Genomic DNA, 17,692 nt, shown 5'->3' with positions numbered 1-17,692 from the left:
AAAAACAAAAAACAAAAAATAACCTCCTATCTTGTGGAAATGAAATCAGGGTAAGAGGGTAGGAGTACTACCATTACTTGGTAGAAGTAGTAGACAGGCACTGAGTATCTACAAAGAGGAGCAGCCCCTCTTTCCAGTGTCCTGCAGGAGGCTACACTGATTGAAGATTTTGAAGGACAAAAACGTAGAGGTTATGTTGTCGGGCCCTGCACTGCAAAAAAGTTCAAAATTGAAATATACATTGTAAACACTGTAAAACTCAACTTTTTAAACACTCTCCAAAAATCATTGAAACGAGAAGATAAAAGCTGGTTGCAGAATATGAATAAATACTTGGCATTGGAGGGGATGGTTCGGAAAGGCGGGGAGACACTTTGGAGGGGCTCATTCAGCGAGCCTGTGTTAGGTATTCACCACATGCCAAACATTGGGTCAGGAACACAGGGGAAGAGAGGATTTCTGGCCCCAAGGAGCTAATGGTCTAAAATTGGTGTATCTGGGGGATGTATCACGAGTCCCTGAAACAGCTACAGACCAAGGATAGGGCAAGATTTCCTTACGTAGGACGTATGTTCCCTAGGAAATGGAGGTGGGGCGGGGGTGGTTCCAGGAGGTCCTCCGGGGTGAGATGTATTAAGAGGATGGATGGGATTAAGTGTGGAGGGAAGGTCATGCCAGGAGGGTCACAGCCTGAAGGCAGACTAAGTTCCTAAGGTGTCAGGTAGTACAGGGAAACACACGTACCTACCTGGGTTGAGCAGTGCCACAAGGAGTCCTGGGAGGAGTCTCCAGGTGTTGGGAGTCCTTGAATGGCGCACCTCTGTCCTCGATCGGATTGTCCACAAGGAGGCACTGTGGGTCCTCAAAGAGGGAAAAAGAGCTTAACCGTGGTCTTCCACAGTGCTCCGGGAAACCCCCTCCATGCGGCCAGCTCCGCTTTGGTTTTACATATGGGAATCCCACGTAAGATTTTCCTTGAGCACTGTTCAACCGACCTTCACTGAGAGGTTCAAAAATACTTGAGAGACAAGTACCCGCCATCCCCTGCAGTTTTGAGTAGTGTCTCTCCAAGGGTGACCCACTGACCCACCGCCTGCATGGAATATACCCCCAGGTGCTTGTGAAATGGGGCTCAGCCCACAGCTGCTGGATGAGCCGCACGCATGGGGATGGGGCCTGGCTGTTGATCCTCCTCACAAGATTGGCGGGAGATTTCTGATGGACACGCTGCCCCAGGGGGACCACAGAGTGGGGACTGTACCACTGCTGCCCATGTCAAGTGTCCTCTTTAGAGCTTACAGTTGGACAGCAGCATGAGAAATGGAGACCTTAGAAATTTTAGGGTTACATTTTAGGATGTGCACGTTTCGTTCAGTCTATACGTTTCCTAGAAATCAAGTGGGGGAAAAACCCTCTTTTTAACTATGGTCTTTTGCAAAATAGGTAACACCAGAGCTGCTCCCTGATGGAGCTGGTGGGGTACCTGGAGCCCTGCCTTCTTGATCTCCCCACACTACCCCCCCCCAACCAAGGAACCCTAGAGTGTGGAACATAATATAACGACCCCTGTTATAGAAGGAGGAAGATGTCTCCCACACCTCCTTAGAGGGGAGGAATGCTCAAGGAAACCAGATCAAACAGGAAATGACTACAAAGGGAAACCTTTAATTGAGCACTTAGTGCATGTGCCAAGCACCTTGTGGGGGGCATCGCCTCACAGAACTGTTCTCCCCACTGTATTGATGAGCGATCAGAGTCTCAGAGAGCTTACTGCACAGTAAATGGTTCAGCCCGATTAGAACCAGACAAGCTAATTCAGGAGCTTGTTCTCTTAACAAGTATACAACTTTGGAAACAACAAAGTGGCATTTACGTGTGGGAGTTGTTATTAGAATAGTCCAGCAGCATCAGACCTAGAAAAGATCTGAGAAGCAATCTAGCCACACAGAGCCAGGCTTTAAATCCTGGCTCTGTCGCTCACTCCCGGCGTGACCTCAGGCAGCATGTCCCTTCACCTCTCTGTACCCTCTACTTCCCTGTCTATAAATTGGGGAGCTCATGAGTTGGCTATAAGGGTTAGATGAGATACATACTCAACGCATGGTTTAGCACATGATAAGAATGCAATAAAGAGTAACAACTATTATTATTTATAAACAACACGTTTAGTCTCCATATAAGAAGTGGTCGTGTCTCCTGGGTTTGGAACTCTGGGCTATCTGACTCCAGCGTCTTGGCTTTTCTGGTTTTCCACCTGTTTCTCCAGTACCATTGGCAGATGGTGGCAGCATATCTGATGGGGGCTGTGCTCTTGGCAGGAGCAGGGTGGGGGGGGCTGGTCCCTAGCAGGTGCCCGCACTACCCACCCCCTTAGCGTCAGCTAAGGGCCTGCCCTGGTGTAGCCGGGCCGTGGATGCAATACCCCCTGTGATGGCTAGCTGGTTTTCAGCAAAGCTTGTTTGGAAGCATTTTTTTCATTAGGGGAATTCCCCATCCCTCCCGTGGCTTTTGGTAAACAATTACTAATGTGTTCCAGAAAGCATTCGGTCCCAGCTGCGATAAAATCACGCTTAATAATTATTAGCATTTCTGTAGCACTTTGGAATCTGCCAAGTATGTTGCACATATGTTGTCTCTGTTGATTCTCGCAACTTTAGGAGGGCACCTTTGTAGATGGAGAAAATGAGGCTGGGGGGGTGGGGACTTGCCTCGTGTCAAGTGGCCGGTGGGACAGAGGTAGGGTTAGAACCTGTTAACGTCTAGCGAGTGTCCGAACTCACCACTGCTGGGTGCTCCCCCAGCTCCTCACCCAGCCTCCAATCGGAGCCCTTCCCTCCGGGAGCTACAGATTGGCATCTAACTGCCTCAGTACTCTACCTGGTTCAGCCAAGCGAGGGCGTCGCTCTGTCTCACGTTAAAGGGGAAGATTTGGGGTTTGCACGCTCCAAGTCTTACCATCTCCAGGGTGCTCTTTTGTTAAGGAACTCATTAAGTCGGCCCCAGGTTCATTTCTTTGCAAAGGAAACTCTGTGGCTCGTTTCATGCTTTCCCTGGGTTGACCTATTTAAGCAAGGGGAGGGGTGTCCTTTGAGAACCAGCTTCCCAGCAAAGGACTTTTGCGCCCGTTCCCATGCGGTGACCAAGTGATGTGTAACTTCTCTGCCTCTTTCTTGTCCAGTGAAGACTTCTTTTTGGACATTTGGAGTGAGGACAATAGGAAATGAACCTCTGTGCTCCTCCCTTTCTGCACTGATACAGCAGAGACCTCAGGACTCCAGCTCAGAAACCCCCACCCATTGCACTTCAGCATCATTGTCCTCCTCTACGAAACCCAGAGCTTTTTCTCTCCCGACCCATTTTTCCTGAAGCCCCTCCTACATCCCCCTTACAGGAAACATCCATTAGTGTGAAAACTAGTGACTCACTGGCTCCTATGACTACTATAAAAGTCGATTTGGAAGGACTGAGGTAGCTGAAGACTTAATGAGAGGTTCAAATTGACACATGTAGGAATTAGTGAAGGCAATTACAATTAGAATTCATACCTTAAAAAAAAAAGCATTTAAGAATTTTCCTGGTTTTTTTTCTTTAAGGAAAATGTTTCATAATTGTAGAATACAGAAAGCAAGTGGGAGGGCTTTGCGTTTGAAATTCCGGAAGCCCTTTAAAGGCAGTGTCACCCCAACTCATTATCCTGTATTTATGTGTGAAAAGGACTCAAAGGAATGCTTAATCCCAGGCTGGGGGGATCTACATCTGGGACTGTGTAGCGCTTTTGGAGGTCCCCAAATTACTAGCAATAGTGTTTATTTCAGCAAACCTTTATGGGAATATAAGGGGAGGCTTCAGGTCCCCTCCAGACAGCGTCCCTTGCCCTCTGGCTGGGTCAGGTACCATCTTTCTCTTACCAAGGGAAAGAGAGGGGAAGTCCCCAGTGTAGACAGATCACCCCTGAGTAGCGAATTATGTCTACAAAGTACTACAAGGGAAACAGCCTCTCAAGACCCGCACCCTCGGCTTCCCTGTATGGCTCCGTGACGCCTCTTGTCATGCTTTACTCAGTGGTCTGCACCCTCTGTTCAAGCTGCAGATCCCACTGCTCCATCGCTCTACACATTTTGATGAAGCACCTACCGTGTGCCAGGTCCAGTGCTGGCCTAGGGTTTTTTTTTTTTTTTTTTTTATGATAGTCACACAGAGAGAGAGAGAGAGAGAGAGAGGCAGAGACACAGGCAGAGGGAGAAGCAGGCTCCATGCACCGGGAGCCTGATGTGGGATTCGATCCCGGGTCTCCAGGATCGCGCCCTGGGCCAAAAACAGGCGCTAAACCGCTGCGCCACCCAGGGATTCCTGGCCTAGGGTTTATGGCAATGGACAAAGCAAACAAGATGCTGCCTCCATGAAGACCGCTGTTGGTTGCTTGATACGGGAAGTAGGCTGTAAGCAGCTGTTTGAAAAATCCTTGCCCTTCAGTAGATCCTGGTCGTTGCTGAGGGTGTGAAAGGAACCTTTCTACTGTTTGAGCTCTCCTTGCCTGTTGCCCCTTCAACTCCCCCTCCTTTTTTTTCTCCCTACCCCCAGCCCCACCCCCTTGGGTTCTCAGCCTTCGAGAATTCTCCTTTTCTCCCGTGAGAGAGCTGACAAAATGTTCTCTTGCCCCGTGCGGGGCCTTGCCAGCATCCACGGATCAGAGCCTGTGGGGTGTCTGAAGCCTTCGTCCGAGGATGGCGACCACATTTCACACTTTTGCTTGGGCCAGTAGTCTGGGGAGATCAGAATCCTCTCCTGATGGCCTCTCTCTAATATTAGAGGATCTTTGGAAGAAGAAGAAATGTTTAGGCTGGAAAGCCACACATCCTACCCATCCCTGCGATACTGTGTTGGAGACATCTAGTTTCCGCTGCTCAGCTTTCTGTCTTTGGAGGCCAGGGCCACTGATATTGGTGCTAACTTAAATATGGTTGTTCCACGGCAACCCTTTCTCAGCTGATGTTTTTATCATTCACCCTTGGTTTCACAGCTTCTTAGAACTACAGTCCGGTAAGATGAGAACAAAGCACTATAGGATTTAAAAAATAATAGTTTTTTATAAAACTTCTAACCCTCTGCCCCTGAGACTCCCTTTCCAGCCTCCCGGTTGCTCTTGTCTTAGGGCACAATTGAAGGGTGCCGTGACTGGGAGCTCTTGCTTGCCTCACATACCTTCAGCCTGGGAATAACCGAAGCCAAGTATACTTTTATAATGAGTAGTAGTTGAAAGAGCCTGCTCTAAAGGTCGCCTCCAGACAGGGGGCTGTGGGACTTTAATTTCTTTCCCTCCATCCCTCACCATTCTGGGAAGACACATCTGGGTTTCCAACCCCTCACTCTCCACCCCGGACCACCCTTTTCAGAGTAGTGTTTGCATAGCCTACTGAGCAACTCACAAGATCTCGAGAAAAGGCCAATAAATTAAAGGAAGTGGAAATCCAACTCTTAACACCTTCAGAAGCTAAGTGGATGACTAGGAAGCAGTTCAGTAGAAATGGGGTTCAGTGTTCATCTTGGCGAGGCAGACATGAATATGAGTGTGTTGTCCTACTTTCTAAAGGCCCCCCAAAATCATCTCCCTGTTCACCCAGCTTTTGGTTGAATTTTAAAATTTTATGTATAGATTTATTCTAGTTTTTTTTTTTTTTCCTCATTTAGTCATTTGAATTTAAGAACTATTTTGGCTGGGCCTCCTGGGTGGTTCAGTCAGTTGGACATCCAGCTCTTGGTTTCCGTTCAGGTGGTGATCTCACAGCGGTAGGATCGAGCCCTGCCTGCATCAGGCTTCATGCTCAGCAGTCAGCAGAGATTCTCTCCCTCTCCCCAGTCACTTGCACTCTTATGCACACACACACACTCTCTCTCTCTAAAATCATAAAAAGAAAAGAAAAAAAAATCATAAAAAGAAAGAATTCGGCCGGAGGGGAGGAGTGGGCGATGGGATAAATGCATGATGAGTATTAAGGAGGACACTTGTGATGAGCATTGGCTGTGGTATGTACGTGATGAATCATTAAATTCTACACTTGAAACCAATATGACACTATATGTTAACTAAATTTTAAGACTTTTTAAAAAAGAATTTGCATTGTAATAATTCAGGCAATTCAGGAATAGCCAAAGTAGAATTGTCTCCTGACTCCCTTCTTGTTTACCTCTGTTTGTTACAATTTACAAAAAACAATTCGGTGCCTGTCCTTCCATACTTGTTCTGGTGCTCTTGCAAATATGTTTTATACACAAAAGTGCACACGTATATACATTATATATGCGTTATGTGTGTGTGCTGTTGTACACAGAAGGGATCACCACTTTATTCTGTGATTTGCATTCTTCGCTTAAAAATAGATGAATGCATATCATTCCAAATCTGCACTTTAATCTTATTCTTTTCATTGCCCATCGTTTTGTGGTATGACGGTACCATAATTTAATGCAACACTTCTTTCTCCCTATTGGGAAATTTTCAGGCTGTTTCCAGTATTCTGCTAATAAAAAAATACTTTGCTGTGAAGAAGTTTCTTTGATATGAATCTTTATGCATTCCTGTCAGATAAACCCAGGGTATGCACATTTAAAAATGTCTAAACACTGCTATTTTATTTTAGTACCTTAATCTTATCAACAGATCATTATTGCTAAGATATATTTATTCATGTACTGTACTTAACACCTTTTGTTACATCTGTGCTTTTCTGTTAGACCATCTCAAGTTGATTACATTTATGGTTTTTTATTTGGGGGGAAAAAAATCTTTCAACCTCCGGCTTAGCTTTACTGATTATATTCACTTAATTGGATTTTACCTCCATGCAGTTAGAACCAAAAAGTCATTTTGGGAAATTTGACTCAGATATTCTCCTTACAGTATCAGACCAAACCTTCTCATAAATCATAAATTTATTTCTAGAATGGTCTCTGTCCATTAAAGCTGGCAAATGTGTAAGAAGTTGTTCAGTGGCTACTTGATGGTTATGAACCTGAATGGTGAAGTTCAGTAGCTGAGCTGGGGGAGAGATTGCAAATTCTAAACATTTGGTAAATGCATGAGACCTGAAACAATTACTGTTGCCAAAACTCAGTGCTAATCCTCTCCTGGTGATTTCTATGCAGCTTGTTTATTTAGTGAAAAAAAAACTAATAAGAGAAACGCAGACTCCCAGAGGTCAGTTTACAAAACAAGAAATACAATTTGCAAAAACACTGGGGGGAAAATACTCTTCAGCCTTCTTCAAATTGTAAACACATTGATGATTTTGGCCACAATTTGATGGACTAACCATTCTCATTCATCCCTGTAGGGCAACTTAGTTATACGTATCAAAGTCCCTAAAAATATGTTTTGAAGTAATTCTCCAGGAAATTTATAAGAATAAGAACATTGAAAACAGCCCAATCAAAAAAGTAGAGTCAAAGTTAAGTTATAAGAGACGCCGGGGTGGCTCGGTGGTTGAGTGTCTGCCTTTGGCTCAGTGTGTGATCCCAGTTGGGGGATCGAGTCCCACGTCGTGCTCCCTGCAAGGAGCCTGCTTCTCCCTCTGTCTATGTCTCTGCTTCTCTCTGTGTCTCTCCTGAATAAATAAATAAAAATCTTTAAAAAGAAAAAGAGTTCAATTATGAGAATATAAATTAATACAGGGAAAACATCATTTTATATCGAGAATATTTAGAAGATTTAATGGCACAGGGAAGTAGACACTGTAATAAGGAGGAAAAAACAGCCTTCAAAATTATGGTGGTATTTCCCAGAATACCTCTTAGGAGATGTGAGTTCCTCCATGGCCTCCAAATTAGCTTGAGAAATGCTCAGGTAATCAGAATTAAGATAAAGTACTTTAGGGCTGGCCTTCTTGGAGAGTCATAGAACCTACAGGTGGCTTGTATTTCCCAAATTTCTTTGACCTTGAAACTTTCTCTAAAATACTTATTTTTTTTTTTAATTTTTATTTATTTGTGATAGTCACAGAGAGAGAGAGAGAGAGAATGAGGCAGAGACACAGGCAGAGGGAGAAGCAGGCTCCATGCACTGGGAGCCCGACATGGGATTTGATCCCAGATCTCCAGGATCGTGCCCTGGGCCAAAGGCAGGCGCCAAACCGCTGCGCCACCCAGGGATCCCTCTCTAAAATACTTATTAGCGTCTTTCAAAATGCTCAGGTTCCATGGAACATAGTATAGGAGGTGCTAATATGTAGTTGAGTCTCATTTTTTATTTTTAAAAATGTAGCACGTCTGTCTTACATGTTTACATGTGTACTTATGTTTATTTGTATGCATGTATGCATAGAAAATTAGAGAAAACATATGAAAAGGGTTGTTTTGGGGGTTGTGAAATTACTGGTAATATTTTTTTCTTTAAACCTGTCTGAATTTCCCAGATTTTCTAGGGGGAAGAAAAGAACACTTCCAATATTGAAAAAAAAATCGCATTGTTTTTAAACTTTCATAAAGTTAATTTAAAAAAAAAAACACTGGCCAAAAAAAAAAAAAAAAACCACTGGCAAGGGGCATCTGGGTGGCTCAGTTAGTTGAGTGCCCAACTCTTGGCTTCAGCTCAGATCATGATCTCAGGGTCATGAGATCGAGCCCCAGGTGGGGCTCCACCCTCAGCGCAGAATCAGCTTAAGATTCTCTCTCTCCATCTCTGCCTCTCTTCTCTGCTCACTCAGGCTTTTTCACTCTCTAGTTCAAAGAATGAGAAACAGTTGTATAAAAAAAAACTCTAGGGGCGCCTGGGTGATTCAGTTGGTTAAGCATCTGCCTTCAGCACAGGTCATGATCCCAAAGTCCTGGGATTGAGCCCCACATGGAGCTCTCTGCTCCGTGGGGAGTTTACTTCTCCCTCTGCTCCTCCTCCTCACTCATGCTCTGTCTCAAATAAATAGATAAAAATGTTTTTAAAAAAAGAAAACCCAAGAGCAGGGGAAACTGGTAAGGAATGGATGTGTCTGTGGCCTTTGTGGTGGTGGTGGTTTCACTGGTATATACTTATCCCCACCCGACTCAGCAAGTTGTATACATGAAGTATGTACTACATCGTACATGACAACCACACCTCCATAGTCTGGTTTCAAAGAAAAAGAAAACTCAAGCTTTGAGTCAGATCTGAATTCAGCCTGTCATTCGTGATTGTGAGCAAGATATTTGATCTCTGTGTCTTGCTTGCAAAGTAAGGGTACCTCCACGAGCCGTTGCCAGAATCCTATCAGGTGCCGCACCAGTGTGCCCATAGGTGCTTAGAGATGTGCAAAGGTGGTTTGAATTGCATTTTTTTTTTTTTTTGCTAGCTATTACATGCACAGGGAAATGCCTGTTTAAATGAAGTTTACCGTTTTTTGCTGTAGAAACAGACTTCTGAAATGATGAATGAAATGCTCTTGTTCTTTAGTTAAGAAGCTGGTTCCTTCCATTGAACCAGAGGGAAATGTTCCTAGACTAATGTAAATGGTTTCCATGCAACTTTGAGTCAGGATCCTTTCCTTTCTCTACTTGCTCCTAGCATTTGTCAAATAACTGTCATAAAGGCGAGGTTTTACTTACCAACGTTCCATTATCTATGACTCAGACCCCTTCCTATGACTTCCTTTTCCCCAAAGATCCTTAGGTTTAAAAAAAAAAAAAAAAAAGTGAATCTAGTCTGTTTCTCATGGGAGTGTAAAATTCCTCATTAGGAAGAGTTTTCTTTTAAAATCTAGTACCCACGGGCACCTGGGTAGCTCAGTCGGTTGAGCATCTCACTCTTGATTTTATCTCAGTTCGTGATCTCAGAGTTGTAAGATCGAGCCCCCTGTCAGGCTCTGTGAGATTTTCTGCCTCCCCCGTCCCCCACTCTCTCAACTAATTAATTAAAGCATCTAATCGCTTTTAAGTGCTAAGATCTAGTGCCAGGAGTGGTAGACTTTATTGTTAAAGTAGATTTCCTCACTCCCTCCATAGCTGTCTTTTGCAGTGTTGGGTTGTTGGTGTTTTGGGTTTGGGTTTTTTTTTTTTTGTTTTTTTTTTTTTTTCTCACTTCTGTATTTGTTATATAGCAACTCTATAGAAAGAAGCCCGGTCTGGCCATCACGTTTGCAAAGCTGCCTCAAAATTTGGACAAAAACCGCTATAAAGATGTGCTGCCTTGTGAGTACCCAGTGTGAATGCCTCCCTCCCCTCCTCCACCGCCACCAGCCCAGGCCTCCCCCCGCCCCCCCAACACGCTGAGATAATGTTTCCCTTTTTAAAACAGATTGTCTGGTATTCTGGAACGATTCTCACTGTGTCTGTAAACACCACCGTCTTTATTGCCGCCATGTCAGACTCGGAACAGTTGGGGAATCGTGTTGATGCTAATGAGGCGAGAGCTGCAGATGGGGTTGCGCACTGAACTCTTGTTTACTTGGCAGGATAAAAATAACGCTCGGGATAATCGGCAAATTTTTTTGTTGTTGTTTTTCTCCCCCGCAGATGACACCACCCGGGTCTTGTTGCAGGGAAATGAGGATTATATTAATGCGAGTTCTGTGAACGTAAGTCAAGAACCTGGACCCCGGAGCACGTTGATCACTGTCACGAGCGCGATCGTGGCACGGGTGGGGCTTGCCGTGGACGAACCCCCTCATTTCAGCCCCTCAGCAGCCACTGAGGGAAGGCAGCGTAGTCCCATTTTACGGAGGGCAAGACTAAGGTTCAGAGATTAAATAATTTGAAAAGTCACAAAGCTCACGGAAGGTGAGACCAGAACCCGGATCCCCAAAGTTCACATGCCTTCTGGCCTCAGCTGTGGACATTTTGGGCTTTTTTATTTTTTCTGTTGTTCTGGGGTTTTGGTTTTTTTTGTTTTCTTTTGGCCCTTGCCAGTGCTATGCTTGTAACTTTCTGTGTTTCCACCCCCCTCCCACATTATTACCGTACATCCCACCTAAAAATAAGGGGTAAAAAATCTGCTTGTGCATATAATCTCAACAGAAAAGGTACAGGATATCACATGTTGTAGGAAGGGCATTCTTTTCACCCTGAAAATGCATCGTGGGCAGCTTACTTGGGCTCTCTGAATCTCAGTTTCTTCATTTAAACCAGGGTCAGTACACTTTTTCTGTAGAGGGCCAAGTGATAAATATTTTGGTTTTTGCAAGCCGTGGCAAAATGGAGGATATTACTTAGGTACTAACATGACCATTTAAAACACCACCATGTAAAAATATGTTTTACACACTCTGAGCTTGCAGGGCACCTGGGTGGCTCAAATAGGTGTATGACTCTTGATTTCATCTCCGGTTGTGATCCTCAAGGTCATGAGATGGAGCGCTGCATCAGGCTCCACATCTCACATGGGGTCTGCTTGAGCTTCTCTCTCTCTCCTTCTGCCTCTGTTCCCTCCCCTGCTCACACTCTCTGAGTAAACAAGTTAAATCTTTGAAAAAAGAAAGACTCTGAGCTTGCAAAGTGGCAGTTACATTTGGCCCTCAGGCCACAGTTTGCCAACCCCTGCTCTAAATGAACAGAGGATTTCTCAAGTTCTTAAGTTACAGCAAAGTATCAAGAACTACCCTAAAAAAATGGGTCTTATCAGTGATTCCATTTATTCCAAAACACCTATGGAATTCATTGATCCTCACTTCACCATTCCTGGTGTCTTGACAGCAGAGCATCAGAATTGGTGAGGTCAGCAAGGTCAGGTGATCCAATCTCTCTGATCATGGGGATGTAGGGACACTAAGGGTTGATGAAGCCATTTACCCAAGCATCAACCAAACCATGAATTAGGCGCCTCTGTTTGCCTTCCCCACCTAAGAATGAGTGAATCACAGTGTCACTTCAAAGCTCAGCAGGTTCTGCGTCGTTTTTCATAGAAATGACTCAGTTCAGAGGGAAGAAGTCAAAGCAGACCAACCAGGATGGGGGAGAGACACTGAGGACAGTTGAAAACATTTTGACGTTTAACGTTAATCAACTCGAGTGGTAACTGAGGTGGTAGATGTGTTCATTAGCTAGATTGTGGTGATCATTTCACAACATATGCGTCTATCAGAGCGTCGTGTTGTAGACCTTAAACACATGCAGTTTTGTGTCGATCCTACATCAGGAAGGCTGGGTGGAGGTCAACTCAGTGACACAAGCGTTGGCGGCCCCGCAGAGAGCTAAGTGCAGCATTTGCGGTGGCATAAACCTGTATGGGCTGTGCTTCAAAGAAAAGTAAATGGATTTTGATAGAAAGCCCTGTCTGGGGAAAGATTTGGAGCATGAGGGCTGGTATGTATTGCTGAAAATACAGATGGCCACTATGGATTATATTTAGGATACAGCAGTAAAGGTCATTAAAATTCTTGCCCTCTTGTAGGCACATTTCTTGATTATTGCCTCCTGAGTGTCAAACAGCATAAGTGCTTAATGCTAGTGTTACGCCAAGGGTCTTTCAAGGATTTTTAGAAATAGCCTTTTCTTTGATTTTCCTTATTGGCTGTAAATTGATAGGATATTCTGATGTGACTGACATCAATGATCAACTTGAAGAGTCTTTAAGATCCAGTTCCGTGTCCACCTTGTCGCAGTGACAGGTACTAATGCCTTAACAATCTCTTGCCAGATGGAAATTCCTGCTGCTAACCTTGTGAACAAGTACATTGCTGCTCAGGGTCCCCTGCCACACACCTGTGCACAATTTTGGCAAGTCGTCTGGGATCAGAAGTTGTCACTCATTGTCATGTTGACGACTCTCACAGAGCGAGGACGGGTAAGTGGCTTGATTTCCAGTTCCAGTGTGGCCATGTCACACTGTGCTCTGTGGAACCTGAATCTCAGACCTGGAAAGGGTCTTAAATGTCCTCTGGTCCAGCCTGTAAATGACCCATAAGACTCCTTTACAGAGCTACTGATAGGCACCTCCAGTGATGGGCACCTCAGCACTCCTGCTCCCTCCCTGGCCTTCCCTGAGCTCACGAGTGATCCAACAGCCCCTCACTCCTAGCTTAGATCCATCATAACAAGCCAGAAGGCAATTCCCCTTGCCTCCCCTCCCCTCACCTGCCCCAGAACCCCTGTGTTGACTATATTCTCAGCCACCTAGGACAAGCGCTGGTCCTGAAAAGAACAGTGTGGGGTGCCACAGTGGCCATAAAAAAGTAGGAGAAGTTGTAACCTCTGTCAGCCTTCACTTGGGTTGCCTCAAAACCCGATGCACAAAGAGGAATAAGGGCTTGATTAGGAGAGTGATGGGCACCACACTGTGCTTAGCGGGCAGGCATTTCCAGAGGAGCAGATCGCTGGTTGTATAACAGAAGTCACTGTGCAAGGGATACCTGTGTTGTGCATCCTCTAACTTGTGCATGCATCAACATAACTTCATTATGAAACATTTATTCAGAAACCCATTCCAAAATCAGATATAAATTAACTTTGAGCCACCTGCTTTGAATGATTTGTGTGCAGCTTCCTCCGAGGCCTTTCTCCTTGGTACATAGTTCGGAATACCAAATTGATCCAGGCTGAAAATCAAATTATGCAGGATAGAACGACTAGTATGTTTGAGAACAGTCTACACTCTCACCTGAAACAGCAAAATAAGGATTCCTACTTATTCTGCAGAGCCCTGTGGATTGCAAAGGACTTCAGTGCGTTGTCCCAGGCAGAGGGCTCCCGACTCTTGCAAAAACACCTCCAGGGTCCATCCTGTGGGTATTCAGCTCTAATTAAAAAAAAAAAAAAAAAAAAAAAATTCTTCCTTACAACTAGCTGAAATCCACATGACTTTGGACCTTCACCCCATGTGCTTCTCCCACTTGGAAGATGCAGAATAAGTTACCCCTGTCTTCTCGTAACTGGCCTTTTAGGTATCTGAAAATAATCTCAGACTTTGTGAAAGCTTATAACCCACAGGCCCTGCTTCCTCCACCTGCCCTTGTGGGTCCTGCCCTGCCTACTGACGTCCCACCTCCCTGCCTTTTGTTGGCATCTGCCCTGAGCCTGAGCCCCTCTGAGGTCTCCCTGTGACCGTGGGCTTTGTCTCCCAGCCATCTACCTGACTGAGCGCATCCCAGCCGGCCCCCGGTCCTGAGTCAGCATTCCCTTCACCATCTGGGGCCCTGGGGACTTAGCCCTCCTGTTTATCGATCATGAGAAACCTGTTCTTCTAAAATCCAGGCTGCACGTTTCCTCCTCCTGCTGTTACACACCCTCGGCTGACCTGAGCCCTTTATCTTGAGGTCCCTTATCTGGTCCTCACCACCACCCATGGGTTCTCTCCAGGTCAGCAGCTTCACCCCGTCCTTGTTCTGAGAGATGAGGCTTTCAGCATGCCCCATGTGCTTTCACCCCCCACCCGTGCATTTAGCAGAGCGGGCCGCCCCACAGGCATGGGGCTGGCCGGAGTCCCCTCTCACGGCTGCGCCCAGCAAGCATGTCTGCTGGTGCAGGGTCTCCTCTAGCGCCTGTGTCGCCCTGTAGCCTGTGAGGGGCTCCCACTGCAGCATCACTTTGAGTTCTGCCTTTTCTCATGCCCACCCAAAATGTTTTTCATTATAGTCTCTCTTCAGGTTCACAGGTTTCCTCCTAGAGAAAAAAAGACCTATGGAGATACGGCTTTTCTACTGAAAAAGCATTCTCCCGAACCTTCCATCAGGGATGCTTCCTTTGAGTGAAAATTATTTCTTAGATCTATGTGTGCACCACTTCTGATACGTATGATCGGCGGCAGATTCACACTCAGAGCCTCCATTTACTCATATGCAAAGTAGAGACACCAATGCTGCCTACCTCGTAGGGTTTTTTGAGGCCCAGCTAATGTCCTTAAAAAGTGCCATTTAGCGCTGGGCATGCCCTGTTCAATAGCTGGTAGGCTCTAGCATCCTCACCCCCCACAGCCAGCATTAACATGGAGACGGAGACTCAAAAGAAGTCTGGTGACTTGCCCAGGATCACACAGTTGGTTAGTGGAGCTTATTATTAGAAACTCCGGGATTCCACAGACGCCTTGCTCTTTCTACTACACCCTCAGTGCTTTGAGATGCAAACAGACCTAAAATCTAAATTGGACCAAAGGGTAGAGTCTAGTTCTGGTCACATTCACTGGGAGTCTCTGGAAGTAGGTATTTGCATCTCTGCCTTGTATGGGCTGATCACTTCAGAGACCCTTCCCATCAGCTGTCCTGTGGGCAGGACACTCGGGAGTCTGTAGCAGAGAGCTACGCCACCTCATATTGGTCCTACCCTCCCGGGGGCTGCCCAGGTGTGCTCTGCACCCCCACCCCTCTATGCAGGGGGTGGGGGAGAAACTGAAGGCAGGCCACCCCAGGTTGGCAGGTGGCAGTTGTAATAAGCAAAGGGAACTTCCAAGTCTAGTCTTGGGCAGCAGCAAGACACATGGATCCCTGCGATTCCCGATAAATCTTAAAAGTTTATAACGAGAGAGACCCTATCTATGTATGTGGTATGGGTGTCTTCAGCACCACATTACTTACTGTCTTAAGGCTGTGCCCTTGGAGCAGCCTCTGGCAAGCAGAACCCACATTCTCCGGTCAGGGGACGGCGGAGGGTTGAGAGGGTGAGATGCCTCTGAGTGCTCAGGGCCAGTTCACGGGCCACAGCGCAGTCACAGCCTTTTGATGATGTTTTCAAACACCCTGTGAGGATGAGGCAGGTGTAGACCAGTGGGTGTCGACTCTGCCTTGGGTTGGGGGCGCAGCCGCCCCTTCATGTCTAAGGGAAGTTGGGAAATGGCCACTAACCAAAACACACCCATATTTAAGGTTTACAAGTTAATTCTTAACTCCAGCTCTCCAGCCGCATATTTTAATTTCAGATATTCACTGTGACGTTCAGAAATAAGAATAGAAAAGCTGTTCTAGACAAATTACGTGCATCTGTTGGTTTATAGCCCCTTTTAGCTGTACACAAATATAATTTTTATGTAAGATGTTGCAACTATAGGCTTGGAGGAAAAAAAATTTGAATGAGTCAGAATTTGATGGAACTATGATGGGATGGACAGCTTGGTCCTGAGTTTTGCTTTGAAGCCGGAGGCAAGAGCTGAAACAGCTGTGGCCCAAGCGTCAGGATTTGGAAGGGAGGATCAAACAGAGGGAGAGGCTGTGGGCTCAGGGAGCCGGTGGGGAAGCCACAGCAGGCCCTACGACCCTGGGCAAGTCGCTTACCCCCTGTGAGGCCGAGGTTCCCTGTCTGCCATCTGGGAGATGCGTCAGCTCCGTGAGTCACGGACAATGGCATCTGAGGGTCTAGGGGATATGGCTTGAATGTAACGGGATGTTCATCTCAGTTTGGAGACTTCTTTCACTGAGATTTCTGAGGAATTTCTGATCATCCTTAGTGAAGTTGATGTGGGGCCCGTAGCAACAATGATAACCTGCCCCCCACCCCCACCGCACCCCCGGGTAAGCCTAGTACTACACACTGTTAACCTCCCGCCTCTGTCACCACCTGGGAAGCAGGTGCAGTCCCCATCTATCAGGCAAAGACGGTGAAAATCTGAGAGGTCGAGTAGCAGGTTCAAAGTCACAAGGCTAACCAGTAGAGGAGATGAGTCCAGGGGCGCTCTGACTTCCCCCTGTGTGCTCTTAACTGCTATGCCTTGAGGCCTCCTACTCGAAGAGGCAGGGGATGGATGGTGAAGGAGGGTGAGGCGAAAGGGGGTGTGGAGAGCAGAGAAGGTGGGGCCTGTGGCCTGGAGTGGGCTTGATGGGGGATGGGGATGAATGAGGAGGAGAGGTCGCTCCTGTATCAAGACACCCTGTCTGAAAAAAAATAAATAAATAAAAATAAATAAAAATAAAAAGACACCCTGTCTGAGACCTCTCCAGTTCTTCCAGCAACGGGACCCGCGTAATGAAGTGGATGAGCTCTGGACTCCTCCTCCAGGCTCCAGCCCCAGCCCTGGCAGGCCCACCCCCACCCTGCTCTCCAGGGGAGGAGGGGAGGCTCCTCTGCTGCTCTCAGGAGACAGGCACAGAGCAGATTGGCTTTGCCTGAGTCTCTCTCCACCTGCAGCTCTCACGGTCCCTGGTGTGAGTGTGAGGGCTCTGGCCAAACACCCCACCTGGCCGTCCAGGTGACTGCTCATGTGCACCCCCCACAGCGGAGGTCAGCTCACCCCCAGTGGTTCCCTTGCAGACCAAATGTCACCAGTACTGGCCCGATCCTCCCGATGTCATGGAACATGGCAACTTTCACATCCGATGTCAGTCAGAGGACTGCACCCTCGCTTACGTGTTCCGAGAAATGCTGGTCACCAACACTGAGGTAAGCAGCGCCCCTGCAGGGACTGGTCGGGCACAGCCCAGCTTAGAGGCAGGTGCCACATCAGCATCCACCATGGTCCCGGATGATAGGGCAGTGCTTCCAGGTCTGTTCCCCATTTTTACCTGGTGCACATTTCGGTAAACGTACAAGCCGACTTGTGAAAGAACCAGCATCCTTGTTCACATCACCACTGTTGACACTAGCCCGCAGGTGGGAACATGCGATGGACATTGACGGGTGAACCGGTGAACAAGATGCGGTATATTTATACAGTGGGATCAATTCAGCCTTTCGAAGGAAGGCCCTTCTGATGCATTTATAGCAGGGGTAAACCTTGAAGGCATCGTACGAGGTCAAGTTAGCCCGTCGTGAGAGGAAAGTACTGTGTGACTGTGGAGTACTTGAAGTAGTCAAAATCAGAGACAGGAAGTGG

The 17,692-nt window shown here is 46.6% G+C and overlaps 1 protein-coding gene across 10 annotated transcripts in view; it reads left to right on the top strand.

Annotated features, from left to right (window-relative positions):
- The window catches only part of PTPN3 (protein tyrosine phosphatase non-receptor type 3), a 143,685-nt gene that overhangs the window by 119,184 nt on the left and 6,809 nt on the right, over nt 1–17,692 (top strand). For all 10 annotated transcript variants that reach the window (XR_005367142.1, XM_038553060.1, XM_038553063.1 and 7 more), the window contains 4 exons: nt 10,062–10,152; nt 10,477–10,538; nt 12,596–12,742; nt 17,131–17,259. Coding sequence is in view for 9 of the 10 variants with exons in the window: in XM_038553060.1 (XP_038408988.1) it covers nt 10,062–10,152; nt 10,477–10,538; nt 12,596–12,742; nt 17,131–17,259 (429 nt within the window). In the remaining variant the exon portion in view is untranslated. The remainder of the gene's footprint in view (nt 1–10,061; nt 10,153–10,476; nt 10,539–12,595; nt 12,743–17,130; nt 17,260–17,692) is intronic.

Source organism: Canis lupus, chromosome 11 (assembly GCF_011100685.1).
Source record: "Canis lupus familiaris isolate Mischka breed German Shepherd chromosome 11, alternate assembly UU_Cfam_GSD_1.0, whole genome shotgun sequence".
NCBI classification, from domain to species: Eukaryota; Metazoa; Chordata; class Mammalia; order Carnivora; family Canidae; genus Canis; species Canis lupus.
Note: the sequence above shows the minus strand (reverse complement) of the source record. Positions and strands in the feature narration are given on the sequence as shown.